At 41.2% G+C, this 22,321-nt stretch overlaps 2 protein-coding genes and 1 pseudogene across 3 annotated transcripts in view; 2 read left to right on the top strand and 1 right to left on the bottom strand.

Annotated features, from left to right (window-relative positions):
* Window positions 1-22,321, top strand: part of LOC115687689 (probable disease resistance protein At1g61300) — a 154,703-nt gene that overhangs the window by 113,521 nt on the left and 18,861 nt on the right. The gene's annotated exons all lie outside the window — the stretch shown is intronic.
* On the bottom strand, window positions 4,803-9,514 carry LOC115675179 (organic cation/carnitine transporter 4-like; annotated as a pseudogene).
* Window positions 10,279-13,926, top strand: LOC115675178 (uncharacterized). Its single transcript, XM_056316921.1, has 2 exons — window positions 10,279-11,483; window positions 12,480-13,926. Exons 1-2 carry the CDS (start codon window positions 11,045-11,047, stop codon window positions 13,100-13,102), a joined length of 1,062 nt encoding a protein of 353 aa, XP_056172896.1. The 5' UTR covers window positions 10,279-11,044; the 3' UTR covers window positions 13,103-13,926.

A 22,321-nucleotide genomic window follows, 5' to 3' on the forward strand; every position in this document is an offset into this window, starting at 1 on the left:
TTGAACTGAACAAATCTCGACTGGAATTGAATATGAACCGAACCAAAAAACTGGTTCGGTTCGGTTCGGTTCGGCTCGGTTATTGGTTTTCGGTTTTTTAACTTCATCCTAGTCTTATAAGTCCTCTCTAAACCCAACTTTTTTTTTTTTAGAGATTTACCTTGAGATTCTCTCTCTCTCATCACCATTTCGCTTTACTCCCCCTCTCTCGCTCTACAACGCCGTCGCCTTCTTCCCAGTTCTCCCCCCTCTCTCTCTCTCATCCTGTGGTCGAAACCCTAGTGGATGGATCTTCGGGCGTGAGTGGACGAGGAGCATTGATCAGATCGGTCATGGCGGAGGCGTCCGGCGACAGGGGAGCGCTCGCGGAGCTCACCACCAGCTGCAGCAACGGCAGGGCAGAGGCCAACCCGCCCCTCACGGTGTCGGCGTCCTTCAAGGAGGGCCGGAGCGACTCCCGCAGGAGGACCTCGGTCTGGCCCAGCTTCGACGCCGACACCTGCTCCATGACACAGATCCCGTCAAGGTCAAGCTCAACCGGCTCGAGAATGAAGTTCAAGGGGCTGAGCAGTGAAACAAGGCCCAGAGAAAGAGAGGATTTGAGGATTCGGGAGGGGTGAGAAAGAAGAGAGTCGAGACGAAGGTTCGGGTAAAAAACAGAAGCGTTATTTTTTCCGTTCGGTTTGATCCGAACCGAACCGGAAAAAATTGAATCGAAAAAAAAGAAAGGTTGTTTTTCATTATCCAAACCGAGAACCGAACCGAATTAAAATGCACGAAATTTTCGATTCGAGTTCGATTTGGTTCGATTCGTATCTCGATTTGATTTTTCGGTTCGGATCTAACACCCTATTGGCAACAGTCCTCACCCGTTTTTTTCCCTGTTGCACCTTAAAAATACTACACTTCTTCTTCGTTTTGGTAAATTATGACATTTAAAAGTGCTAAAATATCGGTCATTTCTTAAGTTCTACTTTAGGAGTTGGGAGAGTTTCAGAGAGCATATTAAATGCTTTTTACCTTTTTCTTTTTGTTGCCTTTTCTGTTTTACCTCATCCACTACTTCTATTTTCGCTTTCAAAGTCCAATCAGATTTTGAAATTAATCACAATATTTTAAGCAAAAAATTAAACCAGTGTCAATTGGTCTTTCTCGTTTTTAGAAAGGAACACATTTCTCAAACTTCCTATTGCCAATTTGCACATATTGAATTTCTTTCTGTTTAATTTGATTTGGTTCGATTGGCCAAGAAAGTCTCTAATTTCTTCGGATTGTTCACGTTCTTTTCTCATTAATAAGATTAGTCAAAGAAGTCTCTAATTTCTTTCAATTGTTTTTTTCAACGTCGTGGAGCAGAGGGTTTCTTCGATCCGCGCAATCAAAAGAGCCCTATAATTATCGAAAGTTGTGACAGTATTGCGGCAAGGGTAGATGGAGAAATTGGTGGTGATGGCTACAATCTGCTTCCGAAAGATGTGCAAGTACTGACAGTAGGACCAGGCAGTGGGGTGACAAGTTTGAGCGAGGTAGGCCCACTGGAGAATCTGGAGGAGCTGACTATAGAGGGATGGGAGAAGTTGGAGGAGCTGGGTCCTCTCCACTTCCCTCACCTGCGGGAACTGAATATCACCGGGTGTTCCAAACTGAAGCATCTCTTGGAGGAGGGGCAGGGGCTTCCACGTCTACAATCGTTTGAAATCGAGGGCTCAGAGGAACTGGAGGGGATCAAGTTAGCTGCGCCCAGTCTAAACCATATGAAAGTGTCCGAGTGTCCTAAAATGAAGAGAGCGGTGGAATGGGAGTGGCTATTCACTCGCCTTCCAAATCTCAAGTCCATTGGAATATACAATTGTGAGAAATTAGAGGAAATAATAGGTGGGCCATTGCCAATCGGTGCCGCTTATCTTCTTACAGTTCTTGAAATAACTGGATGCAACAACATGAAGGGGGTGCTGCTGACGCATGACATGTTGCCCCACCTCCCTTTCCTCCAAGAGATAAAAGTCAAAGACTGTAAGGGCATAGAGGTGATAATAGGCATTGATCCCGGTATGCCGCACTCCTCCTTCCCAAATTTAACAAGACTGGCTCTATGCAATCTTCCGGAACTGAAGAGGATATGTGATGGGATCGTGAGTTGCGATTCAATCCGATATTACGCTATATTCGATTGTCCGAAGCTAAAGAGGATTCCTTTACGACTGGGGCCACTCCACAATGGCGGCCCTTCTCCTCCCCCCTCTCTTCGAGAGATTTCGATAGAACCGCAAAGGTGGGAGTCGCTGGAGTGGGACCATCCCCTTGCCCGTTCCTCCCTTGAACCCTTCGCCAATTTTGCTCGGTGAGTCACCCACACACTTTTACATTTCCTTTATTCTCTTCATCTAAAGATCCATCTCCCACGTTACGGTAAATCCCTTTTGTTCAAGACTTTATATTAATTATTAGGTCCATTGCGTATAACTTTTATTACAGCTTGAAAGTACATAAAAAATGGTTATATTATTATTGAAAATTATTAGCCATGGCATTGTTCAAAAAGTAAGGTTAAAAAACAGATAAAAGAATCCCTTCACTTTTAAAGAATAATAATGGCAATATTCTAGTACTTAAATACTTTATTAGTTGGGACAGTTCAAGAGAGCATTTCAACTGCTTTTTTTCCTTTTTCTTTTTGTTGCCTTTTCTATTTTACCTCATCCAGTACTCCTATTTTTAATTTCAAACTCCTTTTTGATTTTTAAATTAATCACTGTACTGTAATAAAAAAAAATTAAATCACTGTAAATTAGTTTTTCTTATTTTTACGATACGTTTTGTTTCGTAGAAAATGAATGATTTGGAAAATATTTTTCTAAAAATAATCGTTTGTATTACTTGCAAAAATGAATAAACGAAAACTGTTTTCATCATCTATGAATTAGATATATATTGTTGTCGATAACGAAAAATATTTTCATTAACCAATTATTTTAAACAATCATTTTTTGGAAAATAATTTCCAAATCATTCATTTCTACAAAATAAACGAAGCCTTAGAAACGAATACTTTTCTTGAACTTCCAATTGCATATTTGCAATTTGAATTTCTTTCTGCTTAATTTGATTAAGTTCAATTGCCTAGAGAAGTCTCTAGTTTCTTCGGATTGTTTACGTTCTTTCTCTTTAATATGATTAGCAAAAGAAGTCTCTAATTTCTTTCGATTGTTTTCTTTAGTTCCTGGTATGAGCTTTGAAGGCTAAGGTTTCGGAAGCGCGAACATTGGACAGAAATTAGGCAGGAGTGTAGGCGTCATCAACAGATCATGTTTTTGGTAAGCTCTCTCGAAATGCATCGCCATCATATGTTGATAGATTTTTCATTAATAGTCATGTGGCACGATATTTTATGTAGGACGATGAGCATCTTTGCAATTGACTAACAAAATTTAATCATTCTACACCCAGACTGATGAAGGCGCAAATGATCAGCTGAGGATGAATTGTCTTCTGACAGCAGCGGACATCAAAGTTATCGCCATTATTACGTCATCTTTGCTCGATTGATGTTCAAAGCACCTCCGGTTCCTGTGATGACATATGCTTGGTTTATGCCTTATTTTCCTATCTATGATAACCATCTCTGTTTTTGTATTTCTCGGTTGTGTCTTCCTTACTTATCAGTGGCCTTTGTTTTCGTTGCTTGAATAGATACTCTCTCAAGTCTCAGCCGGATATGCCATCGTAGGTTTGATTTTAGAGTGACCGTCTTGCAAATGTCTGGTGTATCTATGTTAGCATGCGTATTCAATATGTTATTGTTTATTTCCATTGACTTGTCTCAACTTAGGATGCCTTTGTTAAAATGATGATTCTACATAGCATAATGTTTACTTCCATTGAAAACAACTTGTCTTTTGACGAAAAATTCTACGTTTTGCCTCTTACCGTTATGTTTTTTCTATTTCTCGTACTTTTAATTGATCTTATTAAGCCCTTTTACTTTTACAAACTTTCTAATTAAGTCTCTCCAGCATCAAATCTAACCGAATCTAGCCGAAGTGGCCTCCAACGATCTCATAGTATGATGTGGATAATATATTTTTTTTTAATATAGACGTCCAACGTGGGTGTTTACATTGGCTAAATTTTATCCATATCAAATTCTGACATTGTCTACATGGCTATATTTTTCCAACCACGTCCAATGTGGGCATATGCATATTTTATCATCATACTTTGGTGTCGTCCGATGGCCTCGTCAGCTAAATTGGTCGGATTTGGTGTTGGGAGAGTTGATTAAAAAATTTATGAAAGTAGAAAGACTTGATTAGGCATTTTAAAAGTATAAGAACGTAAGTGAAATTATAGGAAAAGCACAAAATTTTCCCTTGTTAGAGAGACGCGATTTTCTGCATGTTCAACATAAAGTAGGTTGTGCCACCCAGTGAGGGTAGTCCCTGAAGCAGTGGCCTTGCAGTAAAACTCAGCCTTTTTATTTTAAAGAACTGGTGGGGTCTATGCTCTTGCATAAAGGCAGATACCATCCACATTCACAGTTTAGATGCTTAAACAAGAGGATCAAATTAAAATCGTTAGTGGCATAATGGTTAGACATACATGTTTTCTTTTTGAACATAGCGATGGCAGGGTTAGTGATTTTGATCCCTTGGAAGTCACTGTATTGTAAGCTGGCCATGTATTGCCGTGAACAACATAGCCTAATACTCACGAGTCAGTGAGATTGATAGTTCCATTATGTGGAGTACAATGGCTTAATTTGAAAACAACTATGAGTCGAAGTTCAGTATAATGCGCTCTAATCATGTGATGGCAATTGCTTTGAGGCAACACAACCTACTTGAAAGATATACTGTGGCAAGCATTCTCTCCTTGTTTAACGTCTCCGACAGGTAAACCGCTAGTATTCCTCCCAGAATGGCAAAAACCACAAATACTGCAAATGGGAAGCTGCCTCCTAAACCACCACGAAAGGTGCCAAAATCCCACCCATTTGCACCGCCTGAGCTACACAGCCATGAGCCACGTTCCTCACCATGGTTGGAAACACTCCGCCGTGTAGATGAAGAGCAAATTGTACATGCCAGCCATGCCAAAAATCTTGAGAATTCCACACACCATCCTCACCATTTTCCATATCCCGTGTAGCTTCATCAAGCTCCCAATAAGGCAAAAGAATCCGCTTAATTACTCTGTTCCAATCGCCAGCGGCTTCTTCCCAAACTTATCGAGCAAGACTGCTGATATCATAAAAGGCTGGCATTCAGTCACCCCTGGAGGAACAAATTAAGGTGAAGGTTGGTCTGGAGATTGATGACGTTTAGGCTAGTGCCACTGTACACGACTGAACACGGGAAGTTGATTGCCATGGACAAGAAAAGGCGAATCAGAGTGATAGGCGACTTCACCACATCAATGAGAGACCCCCTGTTATCACATCGTTTGTGTCCATCTGATCTTTGCAGGATCGAACGTTATTCGAATTTTCATTCACTTCCTCATCGAGTGCGAGAATGACCCCACTGAGGAGGTGTTTCTTGTTGGCTTTGGCGATAGCTGGCATAAGCTTCATGGCCTCGTCAATTTTCTCCTGGACAAGATACCACCGTGGGGACTCTGAGATGAAAGGGAGGACCCCCGCAAGGAAGAACATGGAGGGAATGGAGGAAGCAATGTAGAGAGCCCGCCTGAGGGAAAACACAACAGCGATGCCGGAAAGGATTGATGCTGCACGAGAAGAAGTAGAAAGCGGAGCCGCCCGGTGTTTCTTTGGGCCAGTAGGCTCGTTGGATAGTATGAAAGCGCATAGGCCGACCCCGCCCGTGCTCTGCAATACAACAGCTATGTGTATTTATACATCGATTATAATATCCAACATGAACAAATTAATTATGTACGATAAATATTACTAGGAGCCTAATCAAGATCCCTCGACACCCACGATTCATCCCAACTTATTGTAGCTTAGCCAAATCTCATCGTTGGCCCTAAATAAGGTCAGTGAGAGATTATTATTTGACAAAGCAAGCCTGATTAGAAATAATGCGCGCACTAAATCCTGCTGGGGCAAGCCTAACTTTGGGTTTTTATTTTTATCCAATCTCGCTAGTGACATAGAAAACATGAAGAAAAATCATTTATAAAAAAAAAAATTATGAAGCTTGGAATGGAATGACTTAAGTGAACCGGGTTTCTATATTCCATTATGGGGCTTAAATCACAAATTCATCTATTAGCATTCTGGGGCTTAATTATTTTGCATCTTTTCGGAAAAGAAGAGGATGATGATATCACCAAAGCTAAAGTGGTGTGAAATTGAATTACCAATTATGCTAGCTTTAGATAGATAAAATTTTTTGTCTGCTAAAGTTTTTTTTTTTTATGGCGACCGTGGGATCAGTATGCTTTTCTGGAAAGGAAAAACAAGCTAGTTAAACAGTTGCAAGTTCATATATGAATCGTTTGTCATCAGTTGATAAAAGGAAAGATCCTTGGAAAATCGTGTAATGTCAGTCATGTCCAAGACGACGCCCGTTGGTCGTTGTCCCTCCTCCTCCTGCTTATAGTTCTCTTTCCCTTTCCCTTTCCCTTTCCTCCAACATAAGCCCAAAAACCCCAATAAAACGGGAGTCACAGAGACTCAAAAGCCCAAAAACTTGGCAGTTGGAGAAGATTGAAGATGGGAACATCGGGTGAGGGGACGCCACTCTGTGGCGTCTGCAATAGCACCCTCTCTCCTACTCCATCTCCATCGACGGCTTCAACTTCGTGGTCGATTGCGGTTGGAACGACCACTTCCATCCCTCTCTCCTTCAACCCCTCTCCAGGTGAAGCTTCACCTTGAATGGCTCTTGGTCATTGATTAAGAAATACATTATGGAATTCAAGTGAAAGAATTGTTGACCACGTTGAGCGATTGCACGCAATCGTTGACCTCGGATGGAAGATTTTTTAAGAAATTAACGTAGGACGGGTAATGTTGATTTCTCTTTAATTATTGGCGCTTCCAAGCTACTTTGTTAATGAGGTTGAAGCTTGAATTCTTGGTTACTAGGCCAGTATGAACCGAGTTTAGGACAGATTCAACAGAACAATTGAAGATGACCATTTATCCGGCCCAACAGGACCGGTTAAAACGTTGTGTGGGTTTCCTAGCACGTTCTAGAATTGCGAAAGCGGTACAAATAAACCGGGTTGGTGAACTCTATGTGAATAAAGAAAGAATAGAGCGTGCACGTGTGAATGGGCCACATGTGAGAGAGACTTGATAGACTGGACAGCCTAGCCTACTACCTTTATTGGACCAAGCTGGACCGACCCTCCCGATGCGTAGACTTGACGTCGCACTCACATAAATGGATAGAAAATGAATGCAGGAGGATTGTTTAATCCCTTCGAGGCACTTATCGTGGGAGAGTTGGCATCCGTCGAATTATCAAAGCAAAGAACTTAGCCACTTATTGAAAACTTTGATGTTTCAATGATACTTTCTATAAAACTTATGACAAGAAAAAAAGTATGTGATTGCAATGGCCTTATGACTGAAGAATCAGCCCCTTAAAAAGACCACACAAGCTCCCATTGAAAGATTGTGTCTGAGATCCAAATACACAAATGTATGGAGATCCACTTAAAAGAGTATGGATTGCCTAAATGAGAAACGTAGCATGGCACGGTCGGATAGTTTGTGAAAAATTTCATTTGGTGGACGAGTTAATGCCAAATAATTCCAAAGCCACTGAATTTCAACGCATCAAATCTCCTGCTTCCTCCCCACATGAAAATGAGGCTCATGGAATACGATGCAATGCTAATGCACCAGCCGCTAATTCATATGAGACGCTACACTAGACAGCCAACTTGCGATGAAACAAAAAATTGAAGAAAACGGAGGAAGTTGATCGTCAGCTTTGGACCAACATACTCAAAGAGGACGTCATGAAAAGCTACAAAAATGGTGGATTTTGATTGTGTAGCCGATTTGGGGTGACTTGATGGCCAGAAGCCAGGAACTAATTCGGCAGCTATCGTATATTACCAAACTTTCTAAGACATACATAAGAAATTCATGGGATTTGAAGATGTGTTTTTGCTTAATTTTAACGAGGATGAGAAACCGGGGCGGGTTAACCGGTCCGGGTTCATTTTTGCCAAAAAGCACACCTTATAATCTGCTCTCGAAAAAAGGGTATGGGTGGACAATATTCCCAACCCGCAAAAAAACCGGTCTACCCGACTCTGACCCAACAAAATTTTCCGAGTTGCTTCGGGTCAACCCACCCTGAGCCAACCTGTGAATAAGCCTCTTTTTGTGCTTGAATCCTGATTGAAATTTTGGCTTAGTCAGAAATATGATCAAAATCAGTTAATTAATGTAGGCATACCAAGACTCGTCGACTGAATTTGTTTGCTGAGTCAAGTGATAGATTTTCTGTTGGGTGTTTAAAAGATTTTGCTAATGGAAACAACTACTTACAGATTATCGCATTACTAAGTAAATCAATTTACCAAGTAAATCTTAATATTTCTAATTGTTCAAGCAATTTAGGGGTTGGGTCGGGTTGACCCTATTTAACTAGACTAGACCCTATATATGAATTTTTTTTTTGCTTGAATTATAATTGGGAATTAGGAATTGACGTAATTACAAAGCATTTAGTCTTGTCGGTCAATATATGCATCATTTTCCGGCACAACTCCATCATCTGCGTCATTTTCCGGCGCTGAGCTGTCTTTGCAATTATGTTTCAGCTACGAATAAATCCTTGATTTGTGGTAGAAGAATGGCGACCACTGTAAAATTAGGGGATTGAGACGCAATTCCGTGGTTATTTTCCTTTCTTTGATCACCTCTTGCAAAATAAAGGGATCGATGCCCCTCGACCATGGGCCGATGTCTGGTGGTCTCGTCATTGATGTCAGCTGGGAGGGACAAAAGGAACCCACCAAGCGAACATGTAGAATCCCGTGATACTGCATAGTTTCAAAAACTGACCAGGAAGGGAGAAAGACGGTCCTTCGATCCTAAATCCAATGTGCAAACATATTTTAATTTTGAAAACAAAAATTATGTGTTGAAATGTCCTTTTTCAATAGGAAAATAAGTGTTAAAAATGTTATAATTCTCTTTAGATCCCGAAATTTTGCCCAATCAAACATTTTCGAAAAAGAGAAAAATTCGGAGAAGTATTTTAATAGCTTTTTCCCAGTGTTTTCAAGTAATTTATTAGTTTTGTGAGTCTCCCCTCGGAAATTTTTTTCAGAATAAAACAAAATCACCCGAAATAGATGTCGGAGCAATGAGTTACGTTGTTCCGAAAGTCGAATCTCACACCTGAAACTAAACGTTTTTACCCCTTACTCTTCTGAAAATGTGGGAAATCGAACTCTTTACCTCCCGCTGAAGGTGACAACCGGGGCAACCCCAGTGGTTGCTGCCGCCCTCCTCGACTTGTACATTGTAAGTCTGTGTCCTGTTCTCACCAGTGACAAACCACCATAAACTTCTCCCCATTTTCCTGTTCCTTTCGTACTTTATCAGAAGGTTTTTTATTCCTTGCCTTCGTTTGTGCAGCAACTGGACCCGAGCTTTAGTACTCCTCCTTGTACGTATCTTTGCTTTATTGTAGGATCTTAACCTTGAAATGTACTTAAATTTCCAGATCTGCTATATCTGTGAGAAACAACGAACACTTCAGTTGCTTAATCGGCCCGATATAGAACAGTAATTTAAGCACTAACTCATACCAAAATCATATCTGGTCCTGTTTCGGAAACAACTGTTCTGGGAGTTATTTTCTGGAATGTGTTCTCTATTAGATGGGATAGTTAATTTTTCCGGTGAGCAAAGACTTTTGTTGCTTTATCGAATATAATTGCGTAATTGGCTGAGTGGCCAGACAAGCTTGGTCCCTGATGCAACAGATCCATGTCCGAACCCCACCGTAGATCTCAACTCAAACTAGCTTTGGAAGCTACCGGTCAAGCCATACTTGATCCGTGTAAACTGGAGAGTTTATTGGGCATCCTTAAAAGTAATTGACATTCAAACAACTCACGTAAACGGGAGAACTTGAGGGTGCAGCTGAGCCAGGCCATCAAATTTTGCTGTAAGCGGAGTCAAGGGTGAGATTTTGAGATCGTTGATGGTGGATTTGCAATTGAGGTTGCACTCTCTTGCAAACTTTAACTGGCAACGATGGAATGGCGCTTGCAGCCAAGGAACTACGATTTTCAACGCAGCAAGGCTATGGCGACTGAGAAATTGCTCTAGAGAGAGAGAGAGAGAGAGAGAGAGAGAGCACAAGCATGAACAGGGAACAAAAAAGAAAATTGCGGTTGCAAAGAGAGAACATTGAAATGTTGGCCCGGAAACTGCACCCAAGATCTCCATAACTATAATTTAGAACACGGTAATTAAGTAAAAGGGAATTGCACACCTATTTTAGAATCCATCGCTCTTGATGCTGAATAAAGACGATTTTCCCTTTAAATCACTGGCTCAATGAGACTGTCCCTCAGTGTTTGTTTCTTATGTGAGATTATTTGTGCATCAGGTTAGAGGAGAGACTTGAATACTGTTTGTAGAGTTTTAAGCCACAAACGCTCTCGTCACAGGCTAAGTTTTACTCGGCCGATACTAACCAGTCCCATATTAGACTAAATAAAGATCTTTAAATCTTACTTTATTAAATTAATCCCGTAAAATATTAAAGTATAATCTCAATTAATATAGACGATATCAGAAAAACTCTTATGTGAAAACAACAGAAAGTAGTTTGCAGTCTGAAGAGCAAAATTTGAGATCTGTTTCCGGTGTTTACAAAAGAAGAAAGTTTCCGGAACCCAACCAAACACGTTTCCTTCATGTGTGAGAATGAAAAGAGAATTTGGCTAGAATTGAGGGTGGGGTCACTGTAGCAGGGACTTTCTCTAAAGAAGTCCAAACTTTAATTACCCTGACGCCATTCTTCCCCCGGAAAGAGCTCGTCTCCCCTCCCAAAATCCCCTGAGTAAACTATCCGTGAAACTCCTGCTAGGATTCATGGTCTTCCTTATTGATACGTTATCCTTTGAAACGCATCTGCTTGTTCTTGTGTTGGATACAGGGGAAATGCCCAGAGAGACGGACCCTTTTCGGAAGCATGTACAGGTACTGCCGAACAAAAGGTGGAAGTGTAATTTCTGCGGGAATCAGTATGCCGGAGGCGCGACAAGGATCAAGGCCCACATAGCCGGAGTTGGAAGATATGGGACCAATGACCGCAAGGACGTCAACGGTAGAGTGAGATCGGAAGCGCAAAAAGCGTTGAAGGGTAAAGGAGTGGTGGAGTCGAGCAACGGATCAGGAGGCAATAGCCTTACACAGGGCCAGCATCAACCCGAGACTTCATCCACTGCCATACCCTTTCTGAACCCAGATGACATCAGCTCTCTAGGTCTGAATGCGGAAGAGGGAGAACCCGATACGGAGGTTCCACAAGGTATGTGCATCGGCAAGTTCACCATACCTGGTGAGGCTCGTGCTACCGCTGATTTCTCATGCCTTGATTTGTCTTCTAATCCTTGTTACCTAAGAAAAGGGATGGCCAGGGTGCTTAAAATTCTTTAATGGTTGCATTGAATTAAGTCCAATTAACTATAAAATGGGAGATCAATCTGTTAGTTTGCCATGATCAATTCACGTAATTAACTTTATGGAGCAAAGCCCAAGGACCATTACCCGTTTGCCTTGCTCGAAACCTCTTTCGTACATGCCCACATGTCACAAACTCTGAGGCTAGAATTCGCTCTCTCTAATTCCTAATCGAGACGCTTGTTAATTAGCTGAATATTTACAATTTCTACTTTGCTCCAACAATTAAGATTTTGGGGGGAGTAACAAAAAAGCACAAAGGAATTAAAGGAAGGGTGGAGTTTAAGAGTCGGTCTATGATGAGTAATGGTTCTTTGAAGTATGAACACAGAAATGCTTACAGGGTGACATTCATATCTTGAAATTCCATGGCGGATACTTCTCTCTTCACCTGCATAAAAGAACATTAGCTTTTAAACAAATAAAATGAGTTATGTGACATACAGGAGCTACAACACCAAATCATCACTTCTTATTAATTATATTACTTGACCTTGCAAACGTTAATTTAACTGGGTTTGCATAAATATTTGGTTAATGCTCTGGGACTCATGTTGGTATACTAATATTCTATATAGACTTTCATGTCCCGAAAGTGAAATACAAAATTGGACTATTTATATTCAATGTCTCATACTCTTAACATCTATATGTTAAAAATAAATAAATTAAGTGAAAAGAAACACAGTATAATTTCAAAGTTATAACATAATCTTAATGAGATATAACTTATAGTGTGATGCAGGCTAGGTGGCTGCGTTAATTCAGTGGCGAGCACGTACATACAGAGCTTTTTTTTCCTCATTAACATTTCGAAGTGAATATTTCTACACATTGACATCAGATGCGAGGACACGTGATGGCCCGCTTGAGAGTCTACCACCATGCAGCGGCGTGGTTGTCAACAAGAATATGCCTCATCTCCTAACAAAGCTGGAAGAACTAAGCAGAAGAGAAGCAGACATGGCCAATCTGGAGACATGGTGGAGGAAAGTGAATAGAAAAGGAGAATATTGGAGTGTAGTGCAAGCATTTCGGCAAGGACGACCTCTTTCTACATCACAATTATCCCAAGTGGAAGAATTGAGCAAAGAAGTGGAAGAGATTCTACTTCGTGACAGATTCCGAATAGAGTCGAAGACACTTGCGGGATTTAGCAAAACAGTTGAAGTTGTCAATATACCACGTCCCTCTGCGCCGGACTTCGACCCGGAGCACCAATGGACCCTGATCGATTTCTCCTCCCAAGAGGGCTGGACCTATGCCATCTTCTGGCAGTCCTCTTATGACCACTACCCCCCACAATCTGCCGCCTTGTCGTCACCCCCGCCGGTCCCCGTCCTTGGCTTTGGCGATGGCTACTACAAGGGCGAGGACAAAAAGCCCAACAAAAAGGTCAAGATCAGCACTTCTCTGCTGGGGAACAGGAACATCGCAAGCGTGTGCTACGCGAGCTCTGTTCACTGATCAGAGGGTCCGACCCCAACATCGACGAGGAAGCCAACGATGAGGAAGTCACCGACACGGAGTGGTTCTTCCTTGTGTGAATGACACAGTCATTCGTGAACGGCCACGGGCTTCCCGGCCAGGCCTTGCTCAGTTTGACCCCGATTTGGGTGTCCGGAGTGGACAGGCTCGCCTGTTGTGGCTGCAAGAGGGCAAAACAGGGCATGGATTTCGGGCTGCAGACCATGGTCTGCATACCCACGATTGGCGGGGTGGTGGAATTGGGGTCCACGGAGTTGATCTCCAGTGATCAAATCTCATGAATTGATTTTCCATAGCAAGTAGCCAGAGTCAGCAGAATTCTTGATAGATAATTGTCGTCCTCCTTCTCTCTTTAGAGGAAACGATTCTTTCCCGTTTCATGATGCTAAAGAAACCTGCGTCGGTAAATGGATTGGGGATTGAGCAGCTTCTGAATCTAACTTCTTGTGATTTAAACTTATTGATGGAAATTGATGAGCAATTGGAGTTCTATTGCATAACCACAGCCAATTTCCCTATCGTGAAAGCAATCGTTGATGAAAGGTGCTGGAAGTCGAGTTCGAATGTGCAATTTAAGCTGGCTTTTGTTTTGAGCTAGAAATGCGAGTGTCTAGTTTAATCGTGAAGCAGTAATTACTCTCTTCACAGGAGCTTTAGCTGCTTGGTTGGCAAGTGCAATGCTTTATCCATAATTATTTTCTTATTATTGATACCCTAAGATGGTTTAAAACTGCAGTTCATTCTTAACTGTTATAGATTATATCTTACTTGAAGAGATTGGAATCGATGTTACATGGATGGCTTTTGTGAATCACATCGTATTCCTCATGAAGGAAAGCTGAGATCACCAAGAAAATTTGATCCTTTTTTGGTGAATTTGCAACATTTTGCATCGAGAAAGTGTAGGCAGCAGAAGAAACAAAGCTTAAGAAGGTGGAAACACTTTTATGACCGTTTATGCTCCTACGCACTTTTGCATGGAAATTTTATTGTCCGATCAAATGTGTTATCAGCTATCCAGTCCGATCAAAATTTCATGTATGTTAGTCATAGAATTGATTACGGAAAATTTTCCTGCACTGGATCGTAAATTAGCCAACACTTTATTATTATGTATGAAAATAGTATAATTATGTAATCAAATTCCACCATTTACTTTCAAATCACACCCAATTAAAAGGTCACACCAAATAATGTCGCTGAGTCGCGTGATGCTAAACTAAGATTTTTATTATTTATTAGGGTTAATACCACGAAAAACCCTAAACTGGTACACTTGTGACAATTTTACTCTAAACTATTTTTTTTACCATAAAAAAACCCCAAACTGGTACACTTGTGACAAATCTACCTTGAACTATTTTTTTGACCACCAAAAACCCCAAACTGGTATACATGTGACAATTTTACCCCGAACTAATTTTTTAATATTATTTTTTTATTTTTTGAAATTTTTTATTTATTTTTTCTTTACTTTAATTTTTCCTTTCCCGCCGGCCACAGGCGAGGCTTGACCTCGCCGGCGTTGGGCGAGGTCGGCCTCGCCTTGCAACGGCGAGGTCGAGCCTCGCTAGATTTGGCAGGGGCCCGGCCCCGCCGGCAGCTGGCGAGGCACGACCTCGCCGGCGTTGGGCAAGGTCGGCCTCGCCCTACAAGCGGCGAGGTCGGCCTCGCCAACGCCTGGGCGAGGTCGAGCCTCGCCCGGCGGCCCGGCAGACCGGGCCCTCGCTAGATCCGGCGAGGCTCGACCTCGCCGTTGCGGCGAGGTCGGCCCCGCGAGGCGTTGGGCGAGGTCGAGCTTCGCCGAGATCCGGCGAGGGCTCGGCCGCCGGCTGCGAGCGAGGTCGGCCTCGCCGGCGTTAGGCGAGGTCGCGCGCCGCCGTTGCAAGGCGAGGCCGACCTCGCCATCGCCGGCGAGGGCCGACCTCGCCCAAGGGGCGGGCCCTCGCCGGATCCGGCGAGGCTCGACCACGCCATTGCGGGCGAGGCCGACCTCGCCCAACGTAGGCGAGGCCGACCTCGCCCAACGCCGGCAAGGCCGAGCCTCGCAAGTGGCCGGCGAGGCCGACCTCGCCGGCTTCCGCCTCTGGCCGGTCGCCGGTCCGGCGACCGGCCAAAGGTTGAAGAGAAAGGAAAAAATAAAGTAAAGAAAAAATAATAAAAAAATTCGAAAAATAAAAAATAATATTAAAAAATTAGTTCGGGGTAAAATTGTCACACGTATACCAGTTTGGAGTTTTTGGTGGTCAAAAAAATAGTTTAGGGTAGATTTGTCACAAGTGTACCAGTTTGGCCTTTTTTATGGTCAAAAAAATAATTTTGGGTAAAATTGTCACAAGTATACCAATTTAGGGTTTTTCGTGGTATTAACCTTTATTATTATTAATTACTTCATAGGGGCTAAACGGTGGTTGAAGACTTTGACTAGGGCCAAGTCTCTATTTCTTTTTTTTTTTTTCTCATACGCATTCTACAAACCTCTTTTTGTTTGACTTTTTTTTTTTTGGGTCGAATCTTTTTGTTTGACTTTGCCCAAGCCGGACCTCCACCATTTCTTCGCCAGCAAACCATTTTTTGTTTGACTACCACGGCCTCTTGCTTTTTGCTCCTGTGAAAATTGCACTGGGGCAGACAAAGCCAAACTGTCGGTTGGATTTTTTGGATGGTAATCGTGATCTGTGCCTCAGAATTTCAAGAGCAGCTTTAGTTCTTCTTCTGGTACGTATCATATCATCCTCACTCGTATATATCTGTTTTATCGATCTCTCGTGCGCTTTTTTGGGACTTCGACCGACAAAATATTGAAAATGAAGAGTTGTGGTGACTAACTCGTACCTAAATCATGTCTGGTCTTGTTTTGGAAACGACTGTTTTGGAGTGTTTTTTTTTTTTTCGGAATGCGATCTATATTACATTAGATAGTTAATGATTCCGGTGAGCAGTAGAAAATAAATTACATAATCAGCTGAATGGTCAGTTAAGCGCTTGGTCAGAATGCTATAGATCCATGTCTGAACCACATTGCAAATCTCAACTTAAAGTAGCTCTGAAAGCCACCGGTCAAGCCATACTTGATGCGTGTAGACTGAATAGTTTACCGTGTATCCTTAGAAGTAATTAGCATTCAAAGAATTCATGTAAATGGAAGAACTTGAGGGTGCAGCTGAGCCCGGGCCATCAAATTTTGCTGCAAGGGAGACAAGGGCAAGATTTTGAGCTCATTGAGGGTGGATTTGCAAATGAGTTTGCACTCTCTTGCAAACTTTAACCGGCAAGGATGGAATGGCGCTTGCAGGGGACAAACTACCATATTAAGCGCAGCAAGGCCGTGGTGACTGAGAAATTGCCCAAGAGAGAGAGAGCACAAGCATGAACAAAGAAAACCGCGTTTCCAAAGAGAGGAGAATATTGCAAACAACAGAAAGTAGTTTCCAGTCTGAAGAGCAAAATTTGAAATCTGTTTCCTGTGTTTTCAAAAGAAGAAAGTTTCCAGAACCCAACCAAACATGTTTTCTTCAGGTGTGGGGATGAAAAGAGAATTTGGCTAGAAATGAGGGTGGGGTCACCGTAGCAGGGCCTTTCTCTAAAGAAGTCCAAACTTAATTGAATATCTTCCACGCCCTGAGACCATTCTTTTACCCAAAAAGAGCTCTTCTCCCCTCCCCAAAGCCCCTAAGTAGGCGTGAAACTCCTGGTAGGATTCAAGGTCTTCCTTGTTGTTACGTTACCCTTTGAAACATATCTGTTCATCCTTTTATGGGATACAGGGAAAATGCCCAGAGCAGCGGACCCCTTTTGCCCTCCCCAAATCCCCTGAGTGATTATCCGCAAAACTCCTGCTAGGGTTCATGGTCTTGTTTGTTGGTACATTATACTTAGAAACATATCTTGCTCATTCTTTTGTGGGATGCAGGGAAAAATGCCCAGAGAGGAGGACTCCTTTCGGGATTATGTAGAGTTCCGGCAGAAGAACAAGTGGAAGTATAACTTCTGCGACAAGGAGTATGGCGGAAGTGTGACCAGGATCAAGGCCCACTTAGCCGGAGTTGGAGGACTCGGGATTCAAGACTGCAAGGTCGTCAAATGGCGAAGTGAGATCAGAAGCCCGAAAAGCAGTGAAGGATAAAAGACCGGTGAAGTCGGGCAACGGATTGGAAGGCAATGTCCAAGGGTCCGCATTTAATCAGTTCCAGCCTATCACAGGGTCCGCATCAGCCCATGACTGTAAGCAATGAAGATGCTAGGAGAGAGACTTCATTCACTGCCATGCTGTACCGGAGGTCTGATGCCATAAGCACTGTAGGTGAAACTTCATCAGCCTTTCTTCCAGTGCATGAGACGAATGTGCCAAGTCAGTCTATTCCTGCTCGAAACATGACCCCACGGGGGGACTTTTCATTCTGGACACGACCCCCTCAATTGCCCAGTCAGTCTATTCCTGCTCGAAACATGATCCCACAGGGGGACTTTTCATTCTGGACACTACCCCCTCAATCTCACGCTGGTGATTCTTACATTCAGCCGCGTAATTTGAGTAATCCCAACAGCAGCGGAGGCCTCGCACCTGAAACTTTGACTAACATGCCACACCCAATGAATGCAGAATGAGGGAGAACCCAATTTAGAGGTTCCACAAGTTATGTGCATCTCCTAATTCACCTTATGTCAAAGCCCGTGTAGGAGGTTTAATTTGTCTCTAATCTTTACCTAATTATAGGGATATAGGCAGGACGCTCAGATTTCTAATAGTAATAGAAAACACAAAATAGACCGGAATTAATTGGAAGAGATGAATTGATAACTAATAATTCTTTGAAAATGAACAGACAAATGCCTTTTAGTGTGACATTCAAATCTTGAAAAGCCAATGGCTTTCTGTGTCCCCTCAAATCACCTACGTAAAGAGTCATGTAAAACCTAGGAGTTAGAACTCTACCAAAGCACCGCTTATAAATCCACTTGTCAATTCCAATCGCACAATCTTTTGGAGACCGGAATATTAGTTGTATACCCGTGCGTTCCCCGGAAACCAATAAAAAATTGGAAACTTTTGAAATAAAAGTTTTAATAATAAAGCTTTAAATCAAATTATGATAAATTGTCAGTTCAATCCAAATGTAACCTATCACATGCAAAGATTGAGGCAAACAATAAACTAGGATAAATTGCTGCTTGTAGATAAGTTCACTTGATTAGTGAACTTTCTTTGCTAGTGGGCTGACTTTGGAGATGGACAACTATATCACAACCCATAAAAGTATCAGTTTAATTTCAATCTCATGTACCAAAATTGTAAATTTCATTTCATATTTCACCTATGTTTACCTAACTAATTACCATAAGTGTTTCCAAATTAGAAAAGAGGATGCATCAAAGGGGCAAGCATGTATTTGAGTTAGCACTTTTTCACTTATTACTCTCTTCTTTCTCTTACGAAAGAAATTCTTAAATGTGGTAGCATATTATGTGTTGCTAACTTTGGAAACTATCGAAGTATCAAATTGGACAATTGTGTTGGGTTTTGGGAATTATTCACACTTGAACATCTATCTTTATCTATAAAAGTGACTGTAAAGCTCTCTCAAGTTTGAATCATGTGACACAATCACGTGCTAGCTTCATGATGGAAAAGCTAACTTCAATCTAAGAAAGATACCACATTTATCAAATAGATGTCCACATGATATACCACTTGCACAGGTAACTATACTCATTGACCGTGTACAATAAATTATTTTCTCTTTTCAAAGATTCATTCTAACCTCCAAATGATCCTTTAATTGATGAGTTACCCACTCAAATGCCACCTACACGAGACTTTAACTAATAATCCCTTCAATGACCTGACCTCGAATGGAATACGTCTATCCCCTACCGTGCTTCAATCATCTTAAGTTATGTGAATATTATTTTGTTTTCATATCATTGAAATTGTTGGGACACTGACGATGATCGGATAGTGGGACGAAAGATTGTTATCCCTTGCCTCCAAGCCATCAATCATATGTTATTTAGTTTTTCTTAATGCCATTGGTTACCGTCACGTGCGAGAGATATTCAAATGGGTAACCCATCAACCAAAGACCAAATTGAAAACAAGTATAGCTCTTTTTTAATAGGACTATTGTGGCATTAGTCTTTTCTACGTTAGTTGTGGAAATGAGGTATATCTCCTTTTTTTTTCAATTTTAATTTCAAAATTCAATTTGGGGTCCTGTTACGGTGACTTTTATTTTAAACTTCTACCTTTTTCTGAATTCTTCTAGTATTGTACAGCTTGAACTTTTAAAAGAATAGGTACATAAATATTAGCATCTATGTAAATATATAATAACAAGTTCTTTCTTAAGGGTTGCCTTTAAGAGTGACTCAAAGGAGTCTAAATTGCACGAGATTGATTATTCTCTTTGCAAGTAGTATTTTTCTTGCACTCTCCACTCATTTTGCCTCCAACTAAGATTACTTGCCTCATTTAAATACCATGACTTTCATCCAAAAATAAATTAATTTTAATGATTTTTAATGCAGCAAATTAGCAATTATCGAAAATTCCAACATTTTTTGTAACTCTTCTTATATTGTATTTCTTTGAAAGATTCTATTATTTTCTCTCAGTATTACAGTAATGTAGTCGATTTCATAATAAATTTCTCTACGTCAAGTAACAACGACCATTAAGAATTTTCTAACGGTTATCAAATCCCTACATTTTACATTAATGTATAATATGAACCTAGAATTCCACCTCTATTTTGTTTAAAATGTGAAGATTCATATAAAATATGATACATTTTGACGAGTAATATATTTATGGTAAAATACAGGCTTTAATTTTCATATTTGTATATTAATGTATAATATAGGGAGAACTACTTCTCATACAGGCCTAAACATCAATTCAACCCATCCCATACATGCCCAAATATCAGTTTAACCCATCCCATAGAAAGTGAGAAACCCAATGAGCCAACCCAAACGTACCTCAACTCTACCCGCTCATCAACCCATTAAGAGACCAAGCCCAACAACATGGCAAGTGCCCCCAAATAACCCCAACCCAACCCCGCCTGCCCCCGCGCCATCATTTGATCTTTTATGTACATTGTTATAATTTATCTAATTTCATTTCGACATAATTGCTTCCTCTTTTCATAAATTAATTTTGTTTTACGAACATCATATTTCTATAAAATACTATAAGTATTTCCTTAATGTCAAATGCAGGGATAGATGATGCACTCGTGGATAGTTGACTAGGTACTTGTGGGCTTATCGACGAGAATATGCCAACTCTGAAAAGAAAGCTGGAAGAACTAAGCAACCAAGAAGCAAACATGGATGAGTTGGAGACATGGTGTAGGAAAGCAAAAAGGATAAAAGGAGAATACTGGAGTATGGTCCAAGCATTCCGAGAAGGCAGGTCTCTTTCTCCGCAGCAAGTAGAAAGAGTGGATGACTTGAGAAAAGAAGTCGAAGAGATGCTATGCCATTGTAGCTTTCAAAAAGGGTCGACGACGCATGTTGCAAGATGTAGGAAATATTCACCCTTGATAACAACAGAGCTAGTAGGCAAAGAAAGTGAGGAGACAATCGAAAATATATGCAACTATTTAATGGAGGATGAGATTGTCATAATTGGCATTTATGGAATGGGGGGAGTTCGCAAGACAACCATTTTAATGCATGCCTATAATAGAGAACTTGAGAATCCTGCCTTCAATGATGTGTTTTGGGTCACTGTACCTCAAGAGTTTAGCATCTATGACCTATAAGACGAGATTGCCAATGTAGTGGAACTAGAAAATCTCTCAAAGGATAAGGACGCGAGGAGGAGGGTGTGCAGGTTGGATAGACATATGAAGAAAAAGAAGAAATCTATCTTACTTTTAGATGGCATGTGGATGCACTTCGAGGTTAAGGATGTGGGAATTCCAATTGAAAAAGGTGGCCTTAAGTTGGTATTGACAACTCGATCACTAGATGTGTGTCATAAAATGCTCTGCCAAAAGAAAATCAAAATAGGACCTCTACATCAACGAGATGATTCTTGGAGCTTATTCTTAGAGAAACTTTGTTCTGAGAAAGAAATCCCTTCAGAAGTTGAAGAAATTGCGAGGTCCATTGAGGATAAGTGTGGGCATTTGCCACTTGGTATCATTGGGATTGCAACTCACATGAGGGGAGGAGAGGAAGCGTACAAATGGAAAGGCCTATTGCGGAAATTAGAAGACTCGAGGTTGGAACTTCATGTGTTTGAGAAACTGAAACTCAGTTACGTGAACTTGGGTGATTCTCAAGTGTAGCGGTGTTTCTTGCATTAAAGGCTTTGTTTTAGAAAATACAAATATTGTAAAGAGGATTTGATAGTCTTTCATAGATGAGGGCTTGTTAGGTGGAATGGCCACCCGGCAAGAACAGTGCGACGAGGGTAACACCATTTTGGACAAAATAACAATGGCTTGCTTGTGGGATGATCCAAAAGAAGAAGGGCATCTGGATGTACACCCCTTGATAAGGGACATAGTATTGCAAATAGTGACAAGCACAACTCACATGGTCAAGGCCCATATGGATTTGAAAGAAATTCAAGAGGAAGAGCTCTGGACCGATCATATAGAGAAAGTCTTTTTACAAGGCAACGGTATAAAAAAATCCCATACGATATATCGCCAAATTGCCCTAAACTTACGAGTTTGTCATTGAATGACAATGTATCTTTGAAAGCCATCCACGAATCTTTCTTCAAGCATCCGAAGGGGCTGAAGGTTCTAAATCTCAGCAACACCAAACTCACGAAATTACTTGACGTCATCTCTCACGCAGAGAGCTTGGAAATAGGGGTGAGCGATTCCAAGTTCATTACAGGTTCCCCCTAGAACTTGGAACGTGAAACCTACCATCGGGTATACGTTCCCATTTTTTGGAACCTAGAACCTACCCTGTCACAGGTTCCAAGGTCCAACAGATTCTTTTTTTTTTTTGGTTTCATGTTTAGTTCAACAAAACGAAAATGAATGCAACAATACCGAACAAGCTTATCATTCACCAAAGAAAATATAAAAGATTAGTTTTCTTAACATTATGATTCAAATAAATATAATTAAAATAAAAATTCATTGTGTGAATCGATGCGCAACAGAATTCACGAGGGATTAGCATGTCGATCAAGACAATATCCATATGAGGATCACAAACAAA

This window comes from Syzygium oleosum, unplaced genomic scaffold (genome assembly GCF_021117445.2).
Source record: "Syzygium oleosum isolate NSW1041296 unplaced genomic scaffold, Sole_v2.1 Sole_v2.13, whole genome shotgun sequence".
NCBI lineage: Eukaryota > Viridiplantae > Streptophyta > Magnoliopsida > Myrtales > Myrtaceae > Syzygium > Syzygium oleosum.